Source organism: Triticum aestivum, chromosome 6B (assembly GCF_018294505.1).
Source record: "Triticum aestivum cultivar Chinese Spring chromosome 6B, IWGSC CS RefSeq v2.1, whole genome shotgun sequence".
NCBI lineage: Eukaryota > Viridiplantae > Streptophyta > Magnoliopsida > Poales > Poaceae > Triticum > Triticum aestivum.
Window position 1 is genome coordinate 87303567 of NC_057810.1, and position 18967 is coordinate 87322533.

The 18967-nt window shown below is 45.4% G+C and overlaps 2 protein-coding genes across 2 annotated transcripts; both read left to right on the forward strand.

The window, feature by feature from the left end:
• The first annotated feature begins 1876 nt into the window (after positions 1-1876).
• Positions 1877-9828, forward strand: LOC123133604 (uncharacterized). Its single transcript, XM_044553060.1, has 3 exons — positions 1877-3048; positions 7190-7288; positions 9533-9828. Exons 1-2 carry the CDS (start codon positions 1899-1901, stop codon positions 7240-7242), a joined length of 1203 nt encoding a protein of 400 aa, XP_044408995.1. The 5' UTR covers positions 1877-1898; the 3' UTR covers positions 7243-7288; positions 9533-9828.
• A 1339-nt stretch (positions 9829-11167) lies between these two features.
• Positions 11168-12339, forward strand: LOC123133605 (uncharacterized). The gene has a single exon (XM_044553061.1). It carries the CDS (start codon positions 11168-11170, stop codon positions 12320-12322), a length of 1155 nt encoding a protein of 384 aa, XP_044408996.1. The 3' UTR covers positions 12323-12339.
• Positions 12340-18967: the final 6628 nt, after the last annotated feature.

Below are 18967 nucleotides of genomic sequence, written 5' to 3' on the forward strand. Positions count from 1 at the left end.
GGCCTTGAGTCGGCTGTGTTGCACGGTGTAGATATGCGCTTTGAGTCAGCCACGACGACCTATGATTGTTCGATCCTGCCATTTCGGGGTGGCGCCGGCCGATTAAAAGCATTGTCTGAGGTGGACTTGGGCAACAACGGAGAGGAGTGGTGCAGGGGTGGATTTGAGTACCAGTGGAGAGGATGTGGTGTGGGGGAGGGGAAGGATTGCCGACACGTGGAGTAAAAAATATACTCCACTATAGCCTTGAAAGGATAGGAAAGGTCCGGTTTATTCCTTTAAACTGGAATTGTATCCCCCTAGAGCATTTTAAGAGATAAACAACATGCAAACAAATCAAAAACACACTTTATTTTTTATTTCCCCACTTCATTTGACAAACCCAGATACTTATCTGCCAGAGCTTCACCAAAGAGATTCAATACTCGCTTAACCTGTCCTTTCAACTCATTTGGACACCTCTTACTGAAATCCACTGAGGGCTTGTCTAAATTTATTTTTTTTGCCTTGAGGCTCTTGAATATATTACCTCCGTCCCAAATTATTTGTGTTAAATTTATTTAAATACAGATGTACGTGTGTGAGACGAAGTGAATAATTCCAATGCTGAAACCATTTTCTGGGCTGCCTGTACATTAGCTTTCATAAAAACTAAGCTATGATCTGCAAATAACAAATGACTTACTTTTGTCGCTGTTGAGAGGGGAGCTCCTACTCAGCGCATTCAGCGCCGCTTAGGAACAACCACTACACCAACAGAGCTCGCATGTTAACAATTGTATTTAACGCTTCTATGTACTACACTAACTTATACGTATTTTGTTATGAAGAACTTGCGACCTGCACTACCTACATGTGTTCAGCTAACCACTAGGGCATATCTTTGCAACTGATAAAATGCAGCACTAACACTTGAAAAACTTTCATAGCCGCTCATATATGATTTTCTTTAACAAAAATGAAACTTCGCAAATTTCAGAAAAAGTTCATGAACATGCATAAAAATGTTGCCCTAAAAAAAGTTCAATGATGAAAGAAGTTCATCAATTTTAAAAAATACTTCACAAAATTTTGAAAAATGTTCATCAAAAAATTGAAAAAAAGTTCACTAATTTGTAAAAAGTTCATCATTTTTTTAATATAGTTCATCAAATTTGAAGAAAAGTTCATCCAATTTGAAAAAAATGTACATTCAATTTGAAAACAGTTCATAAATATTGAAAAAAAGTTCATCAAATTTAGAAAAGTTCATCGAATTTGAAACAAAATCATCAATTCTCGAAAATAGTTCACGAAAAATAGAAAAAAGTTCATAGATTTTGAAAATAAAAGTTCATCAAATATGAAAAGGTACATCATCAATTTTGAAAAAGTTCACGTATTTAAGAAAAAGCGAAACGATGAGGGAAAGAAACTAGGAAGAAGAAGAAAAGAAAAAACAGAAAACAAAAAATGGAAAAAAGAAAAAGGAAAAAGAAAAAGGAAAAAGAAAGAATAAATGAAAGAAAGAATTGAATCTTATCAAATCGTGTTGCGTGGCGGGGTGGTTGTACTTTCTAACCTTAATGCGGGTTCGAGTCACGGTGAGGAGCTTATTTTTTGCGAAATAAAGTACAGCGTAACGGGCCGGCCCAGTGCGGGGCGCTGCAGGCGCCCGTTTGCAAAATACACATTAACGGGCGCCTGCAGCGCCAAATAGGATTCGCGTGTTGAGAGATCCTAGAATCACAGTAGTTTCAGTATCATTTTTATTTAGCACCCACCGTGGGCTTTAATGTGTCCAGCCCACGACACCTAACCCTGACCCTAGGTGTTGGGCTCTCGATCGATATCTTCATCGTCGCTCTAGGGTCTGCGCTGTAGTACTTCACTTTCACTCCAGCCTCCGCCGCCGCATCATGAGTGAGGGCGAGATGACGGCCAGCAGCCGCCGCCACGCCCGCTTGCCGGTTGTCGCGCCGCTGTACGACGACGACCTACTCTCCGAGATTCTTGTCCGCCTTCCCCCGCAGCCCTCCTCCCTCCCGCACGCCTCCCTCGTCTGCAAGCGCTGGCGCCGCCTCGTCTCCGACCCCGCCTTCTGCCGCCGCTTCCGCCTCCGCCACCGCCGCAGCGCTCCTCTCCTCGGGTTCTTCGACATATTCTGTAACATCTCCTTCATACCTACTCTGGAGGCCCCCAACCGTATCCCTCCCGGCCGCTTCTCCTTGCAGCTCGACCACGGGGACGGCGACTTCATGTCCCTTGGATGCCGCCATGGTCTCGTGCTCATCTACCTTAGGAAGCGCCTCCAGATCCTGGTGTGGTACCCCGTCACCGCCGACCAGCACCGCCTCGCCATTCCCCCGGGGGTTGCGGCATGTGGGGGGAAGACCCCGATCAACGGGGCGGTGCTTCGCGCTCCTGGAGACGTCCAACACTTCCAGGTGGTCTTGGTAGTGGCATACGATGATGACCAACAACACAGACGAGCGCTCGCCTGTGTTTACTCGTCGAAGACCGGCTTATGGGGAGATCCCATCTCAACACTCTTTCCATACCAGGCGGTCGAGGCAGATGTATTCAGTTTTGCCACCCTCATTTCTACGAATGTCGCTGTGCTAGCTGGAGATTCCCTTCACTGGGTGCTTGCTGGGAATTTCAATGGCATTCTCGAGTTTGATTTGGAGAAGCAGGGGCTAGCTGTGATACGGCTGCCAGAGGAGGTCAACTGCTGGAAGCTTATGCGGGCAGAGGGCGGTGGGCTTGGTCTCCTCGGGATGTCAGACTCAAACTCGAACACCCAGTTATGGAAGAGGAAGACCAATTGTGATGGTGTTGCTTCATGGGTGCTTGGAATGACTATTGATCTGGAGAATATACTTCCTCTGAAACCAGAGGAGAAAGGGACCATTGCGATACTAGGGCTTGCTGAAGACAATAATGTGTTGTTGCTGTGGACAATTATTGGTCTCTTCGTGGTCGATCTTGAGTCATTAAAGTTCAAGAAGCTTTTCCAAACCATGATAATTTCTCAGTACTATCCATTCGAAAGTGTCTACACTGCAGGTAATACCATGTCTTACGTCGCGGCTGATGAAATTATGTTCACATCATTTTGTGTTAAGCCGACAATTTTAAGTAGTGTCGTACCGTTTGTTTATTTTGCTGCTTCATGACCTGCAGTGTCATGTACTTATGTCCTGATGCAGTGATGCTTGTGGTACTCCCTCCGTTCACTATTATAAGATGTTTTGGATATTTCAATATGGACTACGTACGGACTGAAATGAGTGAACAGACACACTAAAAGGCGTCTATATACATCCGGTTCAGAAAAAATTAGAACATCTTATAATAGTGAACGGAGGTAGCTTTTAATGTAATGATTATGATCTAGAAACAATCTGGTTTGGTACATCTCGCCATGGCCCGGTACATGGCCCTTTCGGCCGAATAATTTTGGCCCAATTTGAATTTTGTGGCCCGGCCCAGCTTCTAGAGCGTTTCTGTTGGAGACAAAACCACGAGCCCACACGCCCTAACCCTAGAATCTCCCTTTCCTCTCAATCCTCTTGGTGCCGCCGCCGCTGCGCACAGGGCACATCTCACGCGATGGCGGCTTCTTCAGCCAAGGCGCTCACTATCCTCCTGCCCTCCTCCACGTCTCCTCGCCTCCACCCCACCCACTTCATGTGCGTTGCTTCTCCAAGATTGAGGCATGGTACTCGGCGGCTGCGGCAAAGGAACTGGTGGAGCGCGAGCTGACCAGTTCAACGGAGGCAGGAGCATGGAGCAGCGGCAGCAGCATGGTGGGCGGCCGCTTGAATTGAATCTTAATTATGGATGCTTTTATATCTTCCTATTTGAAGTATGCATGCAGTTTTGGTTCTTCAGCAATTTGGCCAGGCGGCTCTGATTTACTTGTGCTGCTTTAGATTAAGGATTGTTGTGCTGCTGGGATTATGCCATGTTTGATTCAGATTTTACTCAAATTTCGGCCGAAATTCATCTGTATTTCGGTCAAATTTTATCCAAAAATTCAAATTTTGTTTCTGCAATTTCGTCCGAGATTTTACCGAAATATTTGAAATGGCCGAAATTCGTCCATCTCGGTCAGGGGCGAAATAAAACACAAAACGAAAATCAAAACACAGGAAATAATCTATTAGTGGTATCTAATTTACTTTATGTTCTTTAGCCCGGCAGTTCCTATCATATGAATATCCATACAATAAAACAATCATTACCTGTGTTTGAGAAAATAGACATTGATAAGCAATTTGTTGTACAATAACTTAACTAAGTGTTATCGTTACCTGCCTATTGGTAGATGCAAGAATTATCTAATGGTACTGTTTGTGCACAGCTGCAGTCCCATTTTTTTGACTGATGTGATGCACAATAGTTGGAAGTTGACTACATAAAAAACCAGCTTGAACCAACTAGGTAGCTCAATAGGTACATTTGGAAGCTTAGTTAGGCCTTGTTTATGGTCTTAAATCCATAATAACTACTTGATTTTAAATTTTGGTGCATGTTCGAGAAATAAAACAATGGACACCAAGATTGGCAAAAAAAATGATAGCTGAACTAAATTTCACTGTTGCTGTGTTTTGATATCTGCAACATGATGCAGCTATACATGCCTTAGCTACTAATCAAGTCAGGTTGTTCTGTTGTTCTGAAACCAGTGATAAATAGCATGTTTACTCGATGTTCAGGATATTAGTAATTTGTAGCTACTCGGTCGGGTGAGGAGTAGGGATTAATCGGTGAATCGGGCTATTAACTGAATATATCGGCAACCCATTTATCGGTAGGTTAATTAGGCCATATCTATATATCGTAGCTACATATAGCAATAATGCAGCAGCAGCAGCAATAAAGGAGAGGCAATAAGCAGCAGCAGCTTATAGCACAGAGCAGGAGCAGCATATAGCATAGCACAAAGCAGATTAGCATATAGTTATATGCTGATCTGCAAGTGCTGGTTTCGGGGAGGGGAGGGGTGAGGGGGGCGGCGAGCTCGAGCAGGAGGAATAGGCTCGGTACCTGGATCCTTGAGCAGTGCAAGCGCCTCTGCCGGATGGCGCGGCAGATGCTTGGGGCGGCGGTGGCTGCTCGGAGAGGGGGGCGGAGGCGGCTGCTCCTAGCCTCCTCAAACAAGGGTTACTAAGGGAGGGGAGGGAGAGTGAGAAGGGAGGGAATGGGCTGACCTAAAACACCCAGTTTTGGGGTAAAGGAGGGAATGGGCCAAAATTTTGGAGCCCAAATTTCTCTCTCCCTCTAATCAGTTAATTGGTCCAGTGGGATAAATCGGCCTGACAGCCGATTAATCCGCTTGACCAGTTAACGCGATGGATAAGGTGTTATTGCACCCGTGACCTACGGATTCAGGATTAACTGGCCGATTACCTTAAATATCGGCCAATATTTTTAACAGTGTGTTTACTAGTACTCAAACTGAAAGAGAAACAAGTCTGACCTTTTTGGTAGGTACAATTTCAATGAAGATTATAGTTGTACCTGCAGACGAGGTGGATCCTATCTTCTGGGCACCTTGCCGATAGATCCTGGTAGAAGTGCCATCTGATTATGTCATTGCAGTTGGAGAGTCCCAGCTGTTTTTCTTTTCTTTGTGTTCGAACCTGTTTCTTGCCAGGACATACAGCTTTTTTTGTGTGCCAGGACATGCAGCTGGCCGGATCAACCTTTTTTTATTCGATTAGTACTAGTTGCTTGCTGCAGGATCTAGGTGATGAACATTGCCGGACCACCTTTTTTTGTTCGATGAGTCATGAGTCTTTAGTTGGTTATTGAAGGATCTAGATGATCAATGTTTCCGGATCATTGATTAGTTAGGTTATGGCCAGCTTGTTTTCAGATGAGAGTCCATTTGGGGATTTTGATTTCTAGAAGGTGTCTGATGTTACGTGGACAAGGCTTCGAGATCAAGTTGGCAAGGGGTTTGCTTTATGCCTATATCAAGTGCAGGCTTTGGCCATATGTAAAGAGTCGAATTTTGAGTTGAAAAGCAGAAGGGTCGCATCAAATCCGTTACTTGTTAGTTGTTAAGTTCTTGGGAGGGTATCTGAGAGTTGCTAGTGTGAACATTGATCTAATCAATATGGGTGCCAGTTTTGGCTTCAGTTCTTGCATCTTCCTTGATTTGAAGTGTATGCTACCACTATAGTTCATTGTTGCTTCGTCGAGCACCCGTGAAAGATTGGGCGTGAACAGCCTCGCTTTAGCGTCTTGCTAGTTTGTGCCTCATCACAAAAATAATATCAGGTAGCCACATGTTTTTCCTCGAGATAAATAATATAACAGTTTGAAGTTGAAGACAACTACATGAAAACTAGAATGAACCAACTGAAATATCAAATAAGTAGCTCACTGGTGCGTTAGAAGCTAAAAGATAGTTCTATTTCTTTCATTCAATATTAGTATCTATCATGGATTATGAGTTCAAGGACTAGTCAAGACTGGTCTATGAGTCTCAACTCCAGGGCTGACTACACTTCAGTGCCGACTAGTCTTTGAGTGGCAACTTCAGTGTCGACTAGTGTCAATTAGTCACGCTTAGTGTATGAGTCTCAACCTCAGAACGACTTGTCAACTCGTAAACCTTGGTATCTATACTTATCTCACTAGTAATCTTAAATCCATAACGATGAATTTTCATGAAATTTACTAGATAATTGTTCCTTTTACCACATTAGGAGAGGGAGTAGCAAGTCCGTTTGTACTAGGGAAAACCAATACATCGAGTTCATTTCTTTTTTCGGGCTAAATTTGTTTGAAGATAATCTAAATCTGAATAGTCTATATCACTTTTGTTGCTAGAATTTATTATGTGATCTTTTTCAGGCTAAATTTATTTGAATACAATCTAAATATTAATAACCTTGATCTATATTTTCCAATATGGCATGAACTGAGCTTAAAAGTTATGTCTCTTCTGAGTTCTGACCAGCTAATGGTCTGAGTGTGCATCTTCATTTTTGTGATAGTAATCAGTTTATACTGTTTTTTAATATTCATTAACTTTGACAGTGGGTATTTTTTTTAATATGTTCCTAATGTTGTTTCGAAATTGATTCCTTTTTTTATTTGAACTACAGCTGTGAGTTCATCTAAACATCTTCTTGATGCCTCTTGTATCTATTTGGCTTTTCATTGGTTATTTTACTTCTTATGCTTGCAGAAACAGACATTGCTGGTGGACATGGTGGAGCTGATCTTTTGCACAAGACATAAGATGATTGTCCAGTTATATATGCTATGTGATGTACCGGTTGAGCAGGTAAGCATATCTTCTGCATGTATGTTGTGGTATGTGAACTGTTCTTACAAAATGTACTGCTTTGCCTTTTGTTGTCATTTCTCAAGTACCAAATTGCAAGAGAGGACTCTTCAGATTTTCTCAACAATTCTTTGGTTAGCTATAGCCCACCTCCTATCATGCTTTGATGCTAGGCTAAATCTTGAATCTTTTCTCCGTACTCCCCAAGTTCCTGCTAGTTGTGCTGAAGGTCGGGCCTGGCGCAGTGGTAGTCTCTCCACTTGTGGCCTGGAGGTCATTGGTGATGTAGGACCGTTACTCCTTCCCTGTTTATGCATATATTTGTGCTTGCCCAGAGATTAGAGTGATTTCATGCAGGTAGTAGCAAATGAACTACCAACCCTCTGCTGTGCTTCTGCGATATATTTCTGCTTTACTTTTACTTGTTGCTGCATTACCTTTAACTTCTGTTTTATGTGCCCATGGTTCTATCATGTCCTAGTTTGATTTGAATGTTGTCCTGTCTACACAAGTGATTTATAACTAACACTACCTGAGCATTTGGTTTCATATTTCTTTTTTTATATGGACTTATAGAATTGCCATTTCATGTTGCTGCTTATTTTGGATCATTGTGATACCTACTGAACTACAATTGTCACAATATTTGAAGAGTATACCTTCTTTAAATCTTATAATGCTGCTTATAGAAGAGTTTTATGGATGACTATTCTAGTTTTAGGTTGTTTTGTTAAACATTTTCCCAGCATGTCATTTGGTGTCTGCCATACTTGCGTAAATATGTAATTGGCTATTAGCCACTATTATAATTTGACAGCTCCAAACTATAGGTAGTATGCTTTGTGTGGAGTATTTTTTTTTCAGTTTTGTCCACTCTTGATGTTTAATACTTCATACAAAACACAAGATCAAAATAAAATGACTAGATTCACTATAAAAACTGGTTTTTTATCAATAATGCCATTTTTTATTTTTACTAGCATGTTACCATTAAAATAGTGGTGAAAGTATTGCTTGATACTGTAGAGAGTAAAATAACAACAACAACAACAACAACAAAGCCTTTAGTCCCAAACAAGTTGGGGTAGGCTAGAGGTGAAACCCATAAGATCTCGCAACCAACTCATGGCTCTGGCACATGGATAGCAAGCTTCCACGCACCCCTGTCCATAGCTAACTCTTTGTTGATACTCCAATCCTTCAGGTCTCTCTTAACGGACTCCTCCCATGTCAAAATCGGTCGACCCCGCCCTCTCTTGACATTCTCCGCACGCTTTAGCCGTCCGCTATGCACTGGAGCTTCTGGAGGCCTGCGCTGAATATGCCCAAACCATCTCAAACGATGTTGGACAAGCTTCTCCTCAATTGGTGCTACCCCAACTCTATCTCGTATATCATCATTGCGGACTCGATCCTTCCTCGTGTGGCCACACATCCATCTCAACATACGCATCTCCGCCACACCTAACTGTTGAACATGTCGCCTTTTAGTCGGCCAACACTCCGCGCCATACAACATTGCGGGTTGAACCGCCGCCCTGTAGAACTTGCCTTTTAGCTTTTGTGGCACTCTCTTGTCACAGAGAATGCCAGAAGCTTGGCGCCACTTCATCCATCCACCCTATACTGTAGAGAGTAAAATAAAAGTCATTTTAATTTGGACCGAAAGAAGTTTCTGCTATAGTAAGAAGACGCCTGACCCTTTGGTTCATTGGATACGAATATCACAGGAATAGAAAACTTGTACGAAATGAGATTTCATGTACCTCAAATCCTATGCGTAGGAATAGGAAGAGAGATATCCTTTGGTTCACATCATTAGATTTTTTCCATTGAGTCTAGGCTAATGTTTGTTTTCCTATGAAATGTGGAGGATAGGAAGAATTCCTCCATAGTAATAGGATTCTATTCCTACAAACCAAAAGGACTCTAAAGGAATTTTTCCTACAGAAATCCTATCCTATAGCATTCCAACAAAATTCCTCCAAACCAAAGGAGGCCTCATAATATTATAAGTTGAAGGTGTGCTAACTGCACTACCAATTACCTGTTCTCTGTTTCAGTTGTTTGTTCTGTCTAATAATGCGGAGGGTTCAACTTTTGTGGTTTTTTGACACGATTTCCATAATTCTGAAGCTAATGTTTTTCTATTTCTAGTCATAGAAAATTATGAGAGCAACCCCGATAGCTTTTCCTGATTCAGTAGTACATTTTGTTTGACTGATGATATTGCTTGCTCCGCAGGATCTACAGTTACATTTTGTTGGCTGAGATGCAGAAGTTGCTTGTCAAGTGTAGTTTCTTCCATCTGTATGCTCGACGCCGAGATTGAGCCTCTATGTAGCATGCAGTCTTCAGCTCTGAAGTGAACCTGTAGGAATTAATCGCTTGATTTGCTAATTTCAGTAGACATTCGGCGACTGGCATGAAGGCGCATTGGCCTGCTTCGATTTAATTTGCCTTGTGAGACAAGCATGTTGTCATGAGCTTAAACTATCAACTGATCTTGCTTGCATTTTATTATCTTCTGTGTTGTATCAGCAGGGAGAGGTTTTGACGTCCGATTTGTCTTTTTTTTTTCTTCTTTTGCCGAATCTCTACCTGGTTACGTGCTGCCTCGAGCTGTTCGAACTCCTCCAGGTTCTCGTACCTGGCGGCCGGAGACCACTTGGGGGTTGATTTGGATGAGCGGCGGGGTGTTGCGCGTGTGCAGAGGGGGGAAGTTGAGCTTCGTTTTGCAACCATAGAGTTCTACCGCCACGCCCTCGCCATGAGCTCCACCGACTGTTGGGAGCCCGGCCAATATCGGACGCCGGTGTCATTGTCTTTGATTCGTCGGCGTAGATCTGCGCCTCGAATCAGCCGTGATATACTTATGTCAGGCTGGACGTAGCAAGCGGTCTTTCTGGCCCGTTCGTGGCCCGTTTGGTCTTGGCCCGCTACAGAAAATGGTCGGTCCAGTCTGCCAAATTCGGCCCGAAAAAATCTTAGTCTGGTCCGGTCTTTAACTGGTTCGTTCGAGCGGACCGAGAAAACACGATCAGCGCCGTCGCCGTTCCTCGTTGTCACGGCCACCAGCAGCCCCAGGATGAACGACCGTGTCCCAGAGCTTCCCCTCTCCTTACTTCCTTTCCTCCCCTTCGGCCGTAGCTTCTTGCCGCTGCTCTCCATCGCTGTCATGTGTGCACTTTCGCTGAACTCGTGTTCTCGACCATGGCATCGACCCAACGGTAGCAGCAATTCCTGTCATGCCAGTGGAATTTGTTGCCATGGTAGCGCTTTTCGCGATGCAGACAAAGTGCCATGTCAGCCGTTTCAGCGCATCACGCACACAGCCAAGTTGGATCGTGGCAGAAACGGTCTGTCGTGATTTTCGTATCATGGGAGCAATACTCGGTCGTGATTTTCACGTCCAACAAATCAGGAAAGTACTTGTTTTGGAAGGCGTAATATTATCAGCGTGGAGACGGTCCGGGCCTGCTTAAATAAGTGGAGTGAACAAGTTAAGCAAGTACTGGATTGGACACCCCTTGCTTAAATAAACTGAGGACTTGTCTAAATTTATTTTTTGCCCTGATGCTCTGCAATATAATTCCAACGCTGAAACTATTTTCTGGGCTGCCTGTACATTAGCTTTCATAAAAAAAGCTATAATCTGTAAATAACAAATAACTTACTTTTGTCGTTGTTGAGAGATGCTAGAATCACAGCAGTTTCAGCATCATTTCTATTTAGCACCCAGCGTGGGCTTTGAATCGTCCAGCCCACGACACCTAAACCCTTACTGTTTGGGCTCTCGATCCCTCACGCTACGGTCTGCACCTGTACTTCACTTCCACTCCACCCTCCGCCGCCGCATCAGTGAGTGAGAAGGGCGAGATGACGGCCCGCCTCCGCCGCTCGCCGGCGGCGTCCCCGCTGGACGACGACGACCTGCTCTGCGAGATCCTCCTACGCTTCCCCCCGCATCCCTCCTCCCTCCCGCGCGCCTCCCTCGTCTGCAAGCGCTGGCGCCGCCTCGTCTCCGACACCGGATTCTCCCGCCGCTTCCGCCTCCGCCACCGCCGCAACCCTCCTCTCCTCGGGTTCTTCGACAGGGACCTCTCCTTCTCACCTACTCTGGAGCCCCCCAACCGTGTCCCTCCCGGCCGCTTCTCCTTGCAGCGCGACGACGACGACGACGACCGCTTTGTACCTCTTGGATGCCGCCATGGCCTCGTGCTCATCTACATTCCTGCGCGTCTTCAGATCCTGGTGTGGGACCCCATCACCGCCGACCAGCACTACATCGCCATCCCCCCTGCGGTTGCGGCATGTCCGGGGAAGGCTCGGATCAACGGGGCGGTGTTTCGCGCTGCGGGAGACGTCCAACACTTCCAGGTGGTCGCGGTAATTGCATACGGCGATGACCATCAGCATAGACGAGCGCTCGCCTGTGTTTACTCGTCTAAGGCCGGCTTATGGGGAGATCCCATCTCAACACCCCTTCCATACCGGGCAGTCCAGGCTGATGCAATCAGTGTTCCCACTCTCGTTTTTGCGGATGAAGCTGTGCTGGCTGGAGATTCCCTTCACTGGCTGCTTGATGGGAATTTCAATGGGATTCTCGAGTTTGATTTGGAGAAGCAGAGGCTAGCTGTGATACGGCTGCCAGAGGAGGTCAACTGCTTGAAGCTTGTGGGGGCAGAGGGCGGTGGGCTTGGTCTCCTCGGGCGGTCAGTCACAAGCTGCATGACCCAGTTATGGAAGAGGAAGTCCAATTGTGATGGTGTTGCTCCATGGGTGCTAGGAAGGACTATTGATCTGGAGGAGATACTTTCCATGAAACCAGAGCTGAAAGGGACCTTTGCAGGGGCCACTGCAATATTAGGGTTTGCAGAAGACAATAATTTGTTGTTGCTGTGGACAATTACCGGCCTCGTCGTGATCCATCTTGAGTCGTTGAAGTTCAAGAAGCTTTTCAAAACTAATACGTTTTTTCAGTATCATGCGTTCGAAGGTGTCTACACTGCTGCAGGTAATACCTTGTCTTAAGTTGCGGTTAGAACAAAACCAAGCTGTGTTTCGATAAGTGGCTGATGAAATTGTGTTCACTTCATTTTGTGTTAAGCCGACAATTTTAAGTAATGTCATGCCATTTGTTTATTTTGCTGCTTCATGACCTGCAGTGTTATGTTCTCATGCTTGCGTGGTGGTTTTTAATGTAATGATTATGATCCAGAAAATATATTATAGTGGTATCTAATTTAATTTATATTCTCAAACCTGGCAGGTCCTATCATATGAATATGAGGATATCCATACAATAAAACAATCATCACCTATGTTTGAGAAAATGAACAATGATTAGCAAAATTGGCATTTTTTGTAGAATAACTGAACTAAGTGATATTGACATATCGTTAACTGTGTTTGTGCATAGCTGCAGTCCCATTTTTTTGACTGATGTGATGCACAACAGTTGGAACTTGGAAGTCGACTACATGAAAAACCACCTATATTTCTTTCATTCAGTTTGAATCAGCTAGGTAGCTCAGAATGTACATTTGGAAGCTTAATTAGGCTTAGCTATATTTCTTTCATTCAGTATTATTGTCTCTGCTGGTGTTGTTTATGGTCTTAAATCGATAATAACTGCTTGATTTTATATTTTGTGCGTGTTCGAGAAAAAAAATGGACACCTGGTACTCGCTGTTGATTCACATTTTTTTAAAAATAATCCATAATAACTACTTGATTGGAAAGAATCTGTGATAGTTTAACTAAATTTCACTGTTGCTTCATTTTGATATCTGCAACATGATGCAGCTAGACATGCCTTTAGCTACTAATCAAGTCAGGATGTTTGCTTGTGACAATTGCCAACGTTCTATTGTTCTGAAACCAGTGATAAATAGCATGTTTACTGATACTCGAACTGAAAGAGAAACGAGTCTTAACTTTTTTGGTAGGTACAATTCCAATCAAGATTATAGTTCTACCTGCAGAAGAGGTGGATCCTACCTTCCGGGCGCCTTGCCGATAGATCCTGTTAGGAAAAGTGTCAGCATTCGGATTATGTCATTGTAGTTGGAGAGTCCCAGCTGTTTTTCTTTTCCTTTTGTTCGAACATGTTCCGTGCCAGGACATACAGCGGCTGGATCACCTTTTTTTTGTTCGATGAGTCCTAGTTGCTTGCTGCAGGATCTAGGTGATCAATTTTGCTGGATCACCTTTTTTTGTTCGATGAGTCTTAGTTGGTTATTCAAGGATCTAGATGATCAAAGTTCCCAAATCATTGATTGATTAAGTTATGGCCATCTTGTTTTTTGATGAGCGTCCATTTGGGATTTGATTTCTGGTAGGTCTCCGATGTTGTTACATGGACAAGGCTTCCAGAACTAGTTGGCTGGGTGCACTACCGGACTCGCGGTCTATGCCTACGGCCAGGGGCCGTCGGCATAGGCCCCATAGCCGTCGGCATATCCCCGTCAGTGTAGATCACGTCAGCGTACTCCTGTCAGACCGTCGGCACAATAATGCCGTCGGCATAGGTGGCTATGCCGACGGCCCTGGCGCAGCCGTCGGCATAGATTAGCCGTCGGCGTAGTTTTCCGTCTGACGGCAACGGACTGCGCCGTCAAAACTGTTGGCGGTTCAGGGGGCGACACGTGGCGAAGATATGCCTACGGCAAAGCCGTCGGCATAGATATATAAATCTATGCCGACGGCTTTGCCGTAGGCATATCTTCGCCACGTGTCGCTCCCTGGTTTAACCTGGCGGCAGGGCAGCATAGCCGTCGGCATAGATTTATATCTATGCCGACGGCTTTGCCGTAGGCATAGCCCTGCCACGTGTCGCCTCCTGGTGGCCCTGGGCGTATCTATGCCGACGGCTTTGCCGTAGGCATAGTTTTGTTTTTATTTTTTTTATTTTTCCTGTTTTCTCTTTTCCAATTCATTTGACAACATTTCAAAACAGAATAATATGAAATATGACAGTTCATCAACATCATTTAAACATAGTCAAGTTCATCATCTAAAGATCATCACCGGCGAAAGTCCACGAACATAAGAATAGTGCAAGACATGAAACATCATAAAAGTTGAAACATGAAAGACATGGCATAACGGCCGCATACACCATCGACATCAAGCACCACCGAGTCCACCTCCGCCAAAACCACCACCACCACCGAGTCCACCTCCGCCAAAACCACCACCAAGTCCACCTCCGCCAAAACCGCCACCGCCAAGTCCACCTCCGCCAAAACCGCCACCGCCAAGTCCTCCTCCGCCAAAACCGCCACCGCGACCACCATCACTCTGCCAGGTCGGAGTGACTGGGGTCGACGGAGCAGGAGTCGAGCCACCGGTCCCCTACATGTTTGAAAGAAGTTTCTAATGGTAAATATGACATGATAGTGTTGAATGAACGAGAACTAGTTTGTCATTAGTTAGGCAAATTTACTAACCGGAGTATCACCGCCTAGTGCCAGCCATTCCTCGAACGTGGGAAGGTGTGGGGCGTCTCCCGCAGGTGGTGGTGGGGGTCCAACTTGTGGTGGCTCCGTGCGGTTAGTCCAAGACGCCAAGATAGCCTGGATGTTAGTTAAACAAGTCCACTTAGAAACAAGCCGTGATCAACAAAGTCAGAAGGAATGAAAGTGCAAATTTGAGCTTGGTTTAAGAGGGCAAAACTAACCGCCATTGCTTGACGGCTGTAATCATCGTTTGCCTTCACTCATTGCAAGTACTCCCTCACCTCAATATGCCTATGCTCGAGAAAGGCCTGATATGCCTACAAAATTGAGGTTGTTTCTAAGTGGGCAGTGATGAAAATAAACTAAGAAAGATAGAGACAAAGAAGATAAGGGGAAGTACTTACAGCATGTTGGCGGACTAAGGGAGGCTGCGAACGCCCCGTACTCTCTAACGGGCTCGGGTTGGTAGCTCGAAGCCGTGTGTAGGAGATCGACGGAGTGATCAAGCCATCGAAACACGGATACCGGCCATGGGACTTACCCTGGATGGCCACCACCGCCGTGTCGTCGATCTGAGACTGGGCGACCTCAGGAACGGGAACATCTGGATGCAACTTCTGATAGTTCTGAGTGTAAGACTCCAGGTGTTGCTCGGTGTTGCCGTAGTACTGGCTCTCGCCCTCCTTGCGATCACTCCGCTCGCGGGCCAGCTTCCACGACTCCATGTCTGAGAGCGGCCTCTGCAACTTGTCCTCCTGCAACGTCAAACATAAGTTAGCCATACATAAGAACATGATGGTAAAGAAGAACCAAAATGCATCTTTCATATAGATATACCTTCATGGCCTTGAAGCCCTAGTGGTTCCTGTTTCCTTGGCCGTGTGTCCCGTCTTTTCCACGGTTAGCCCGGGCCTTGATGCTCTTGGCAACAAACTCTGGATCGTCACTGACCCACCTATCCACCAAACACGCCCATCCGTCATGCCTTCCATAGCACCAACGAGGAACAACCTATGCAAATTTTGGAAGCATGACATGTGAGCATGAAACATATAGTTGACTCCTTGAAACAATGAAAAGTCAGTAATAGTTACCATCATGAACTGCTCCCTGCTCATGGTAATTTTGTCCCTCTGTGCTTGAGTTTTGGTCATCTTTTGTTGTAGGTAGACGTGGTAGTACTGTGAGACGGCAACCCAACGCACCTCGTACTGCAACTGACGAGCTTTCTTCTTTGCAGACGCAAGTAAGACCACGTCGGCTCTGGCCTTGTGCTCGTCAAGAACTCTATAGAGTTGCTGCAATCATGCATAAACCAGAAGCAAACAAGGCATGAGTTGAGTGATTCAATGATAAACTATGAACGAAACTAAAGACAAGTGATTCAAAATGGAACTTACCCAAAATTTGGTGATCACGGCCTTAGCGGCCGTCCCGTACTCCGCGTTGCAGCAAGCCTCGTAGTGGGCCCAGCTTGTGGCCAAAACACGCAGCTGTGGGTCCCTGTCTGACCGCGGGCAGAATAGGCCAGGCCAAAACTGCTTCAACAGGACAGTGGGAAGGCCGTTCAGTTTACGGCCCTTTCCGTGAAGGATCCAGTTACTGCAAAAGAATCAAAGGGTTGCCATGTGTACAATAAAAAAATGTTGTCATGTGTTGAAAGTATGATTGAGATGCACTTACTTTGTCCCCGCAGGTTCAATGAGCCACTTGTGCGCCTCGATAGAAGGTGGTGTAGGTACTCCGGCATTACCACGCAGCCACCCCTGCGGAGCACCCGGTGGCAAGTCACCCCACAACTCGGGGTCAACCTCCCCTCCACCCTCCTCGCCCTCCTCGGCCTCCTCCTCCTCGGCCTCCTCCTCCTCGGCCTCCTCCTCCTCGGCCTCCTCCTCCTCGGCATCAGGAATATATTCCTCCTCCTCAGACTCAGAAGCTGCATCAGCATAGGAGGGCATCGAAGAAGACCCTCCTATTTCGGACACGGCCCGGAGTTTTTTGGCCCGGTTGCCTCTCCCCCCACCTCCTCGTCCTCTAGGGGCTCTCCCCCCACCCCCTCCTCCTCTAGGGTCTCCTCCCCCGACCCCTCCACCTCCCTGTGAGGTGCCATCCTCGCGTAGTCGGGAGGGAACCTTGTGGGCTCGTCCACTCCAAGTAAGTCCTCCTTTGATTTTACTGAGGAAACTGGCACCGCTAGACTTGCCCATGATTAGCAAACCTGCATTGAGAAGAGAATAAACAATTAGTAAGGATATAAAAAAACAAGCATACAGGAAAGACATTAATAACGGAAGAGAACATTATTAAAAGAACATACATTTTCTAGAATCCATATGAATCATCACTATTGTAATCTATTTGTCGACTGGTCTCATCATCACTATCCCGCATATCTTCTTCATTTTCTGACGGAGGTGGAGGCTCTTCCTCATCGTCAGCGTCAGCGTCTTCATTTAACTTTTCAAGCATAATTATGTCTCTTTGATTCACAATTGCCTCACCATCAATCCGGCAGCCGTCGTCGTTTGGGTCCAGGTCAACATAACCCAAGTCATCATCCTCCTTGTTTCGGACCACGTCATCATGTTCCTCTTGAAAAAACACTCCCTCGTATGTCATGGGGTTTATGTTGTAGTAATCATCATCGTTCGGGTCCGGTAGCTTACCATGTGGCGACACCTTGAACACAACTTCCCAACCCTTTAGGTACTCTTTCTGGCATGGGTAAGGCAGATAATATACTTGTGTGGCCTGGGTAGCGGCGATAAAGAGATCAGCTCCGGCATAGACGGTTGATGGTTTAACTTCAACTAAACCAACAGAAGGCGTATGTCTCAGACCCTTTTTGGGGTCGAACCATCGGCATTTGAACACAGTTAGACTTAGGTGTTTACGACCACATTTGAATGTAAGCTCGTATATTTTTCCTACCCTTCCGTAGTAATCTACATTATTATCTCCTTCGGTGAAGACTCCGATATTTATGGTTTTGGGATCAGGCCGACTGTTCTGGTGCTCCTTTGTATGGAAGCGATACCCATTCACATCATACTTTTGGCATGTCATGACGGTAGGGTCAAAACCAATGGAAACCCATCTCAATTCTTCATCCATTGATTCGTTCGGATCATTTCCCTACAAGTTTAATTGAAATTATAGGGTGCATGAGTTTAATTGGAAGTGTGAAATGGGTAATAGGGAAGTGTGAAAAATTACTTTCTCCATGAACCACGCAATGAAATTTTTCCTTCCATCAGCACCCTTTCGGAGAAGAGCAAGTGCCTCCGCTTCAGTAGGAGGCAGCATCCCCGTCCACTCTTCCTCAACGAATCAACTACAATAAGAAAAGCGGTATAAGAACTAGGCAAAGTGAACATAATGAATTGACTAAAAGAATGGTGCAAAGGTATTACCTCATCCACTCATCCTCAACTTCCTTGATGTTGTGCAAGATATAGAACATGACATCCTCCCACTCATCTCGTGGCATGACATAAGATGTCGAGCATCCAGCCCTGCCACCTTGCCCGGTGAATAGAGGCAACTTGGGTTTATACTTGGGTTCTTCTGTATTGTATCGAGACACCTTATTGTGCAACGTGGGAACATGGTCCGGATAGTAGGCTGTCCTAAGGTCTGCCACCTCCTCTAGGATAACTGCCTCAGCTATGGAAGCTTCAATCTTAGCTTTGTTTCCACATTTCTATCTCAGATGCTTGTTCTGTCTCAGGGCCGTACTGCCAACGATACTGCACAGGGCCCCCCAACAATACCTCGTTCGCAAGGTGCAAAATGAGATGTGTCATCGGAGTAAAGAAGCCTGGCGGGAAGATCTTCTCTAGCTTGCATATCAACTCCGGCGCCTTCTTATGCATTTCTTTTATCTTCTCAGGACATACTTCTTTAGCACAAAGCGTTCGGAAGAAATGGCTTAACTCCACAAGCACACGCCAGACACGCTCGGGAACATAGCCCTGAACCATCACCGGCATAATCCGCTCAATCCATACATGATAGTCATGACTCTTGAGCCCGGTCACTCTGCCCGTTGAAAGATTGACCCCCTTACTTATATTCGACGCATAACCATCAGTGAACTTCACGACGTGTTTCAGCCACTTGAATGCCTCCATCTTATGATCCTTTGTAAGTACGAAGTCAGCATCTGGCTTGAACCAAGATTTTCGACTGCCTGTGGGAGGTTGCATGTGAAGAC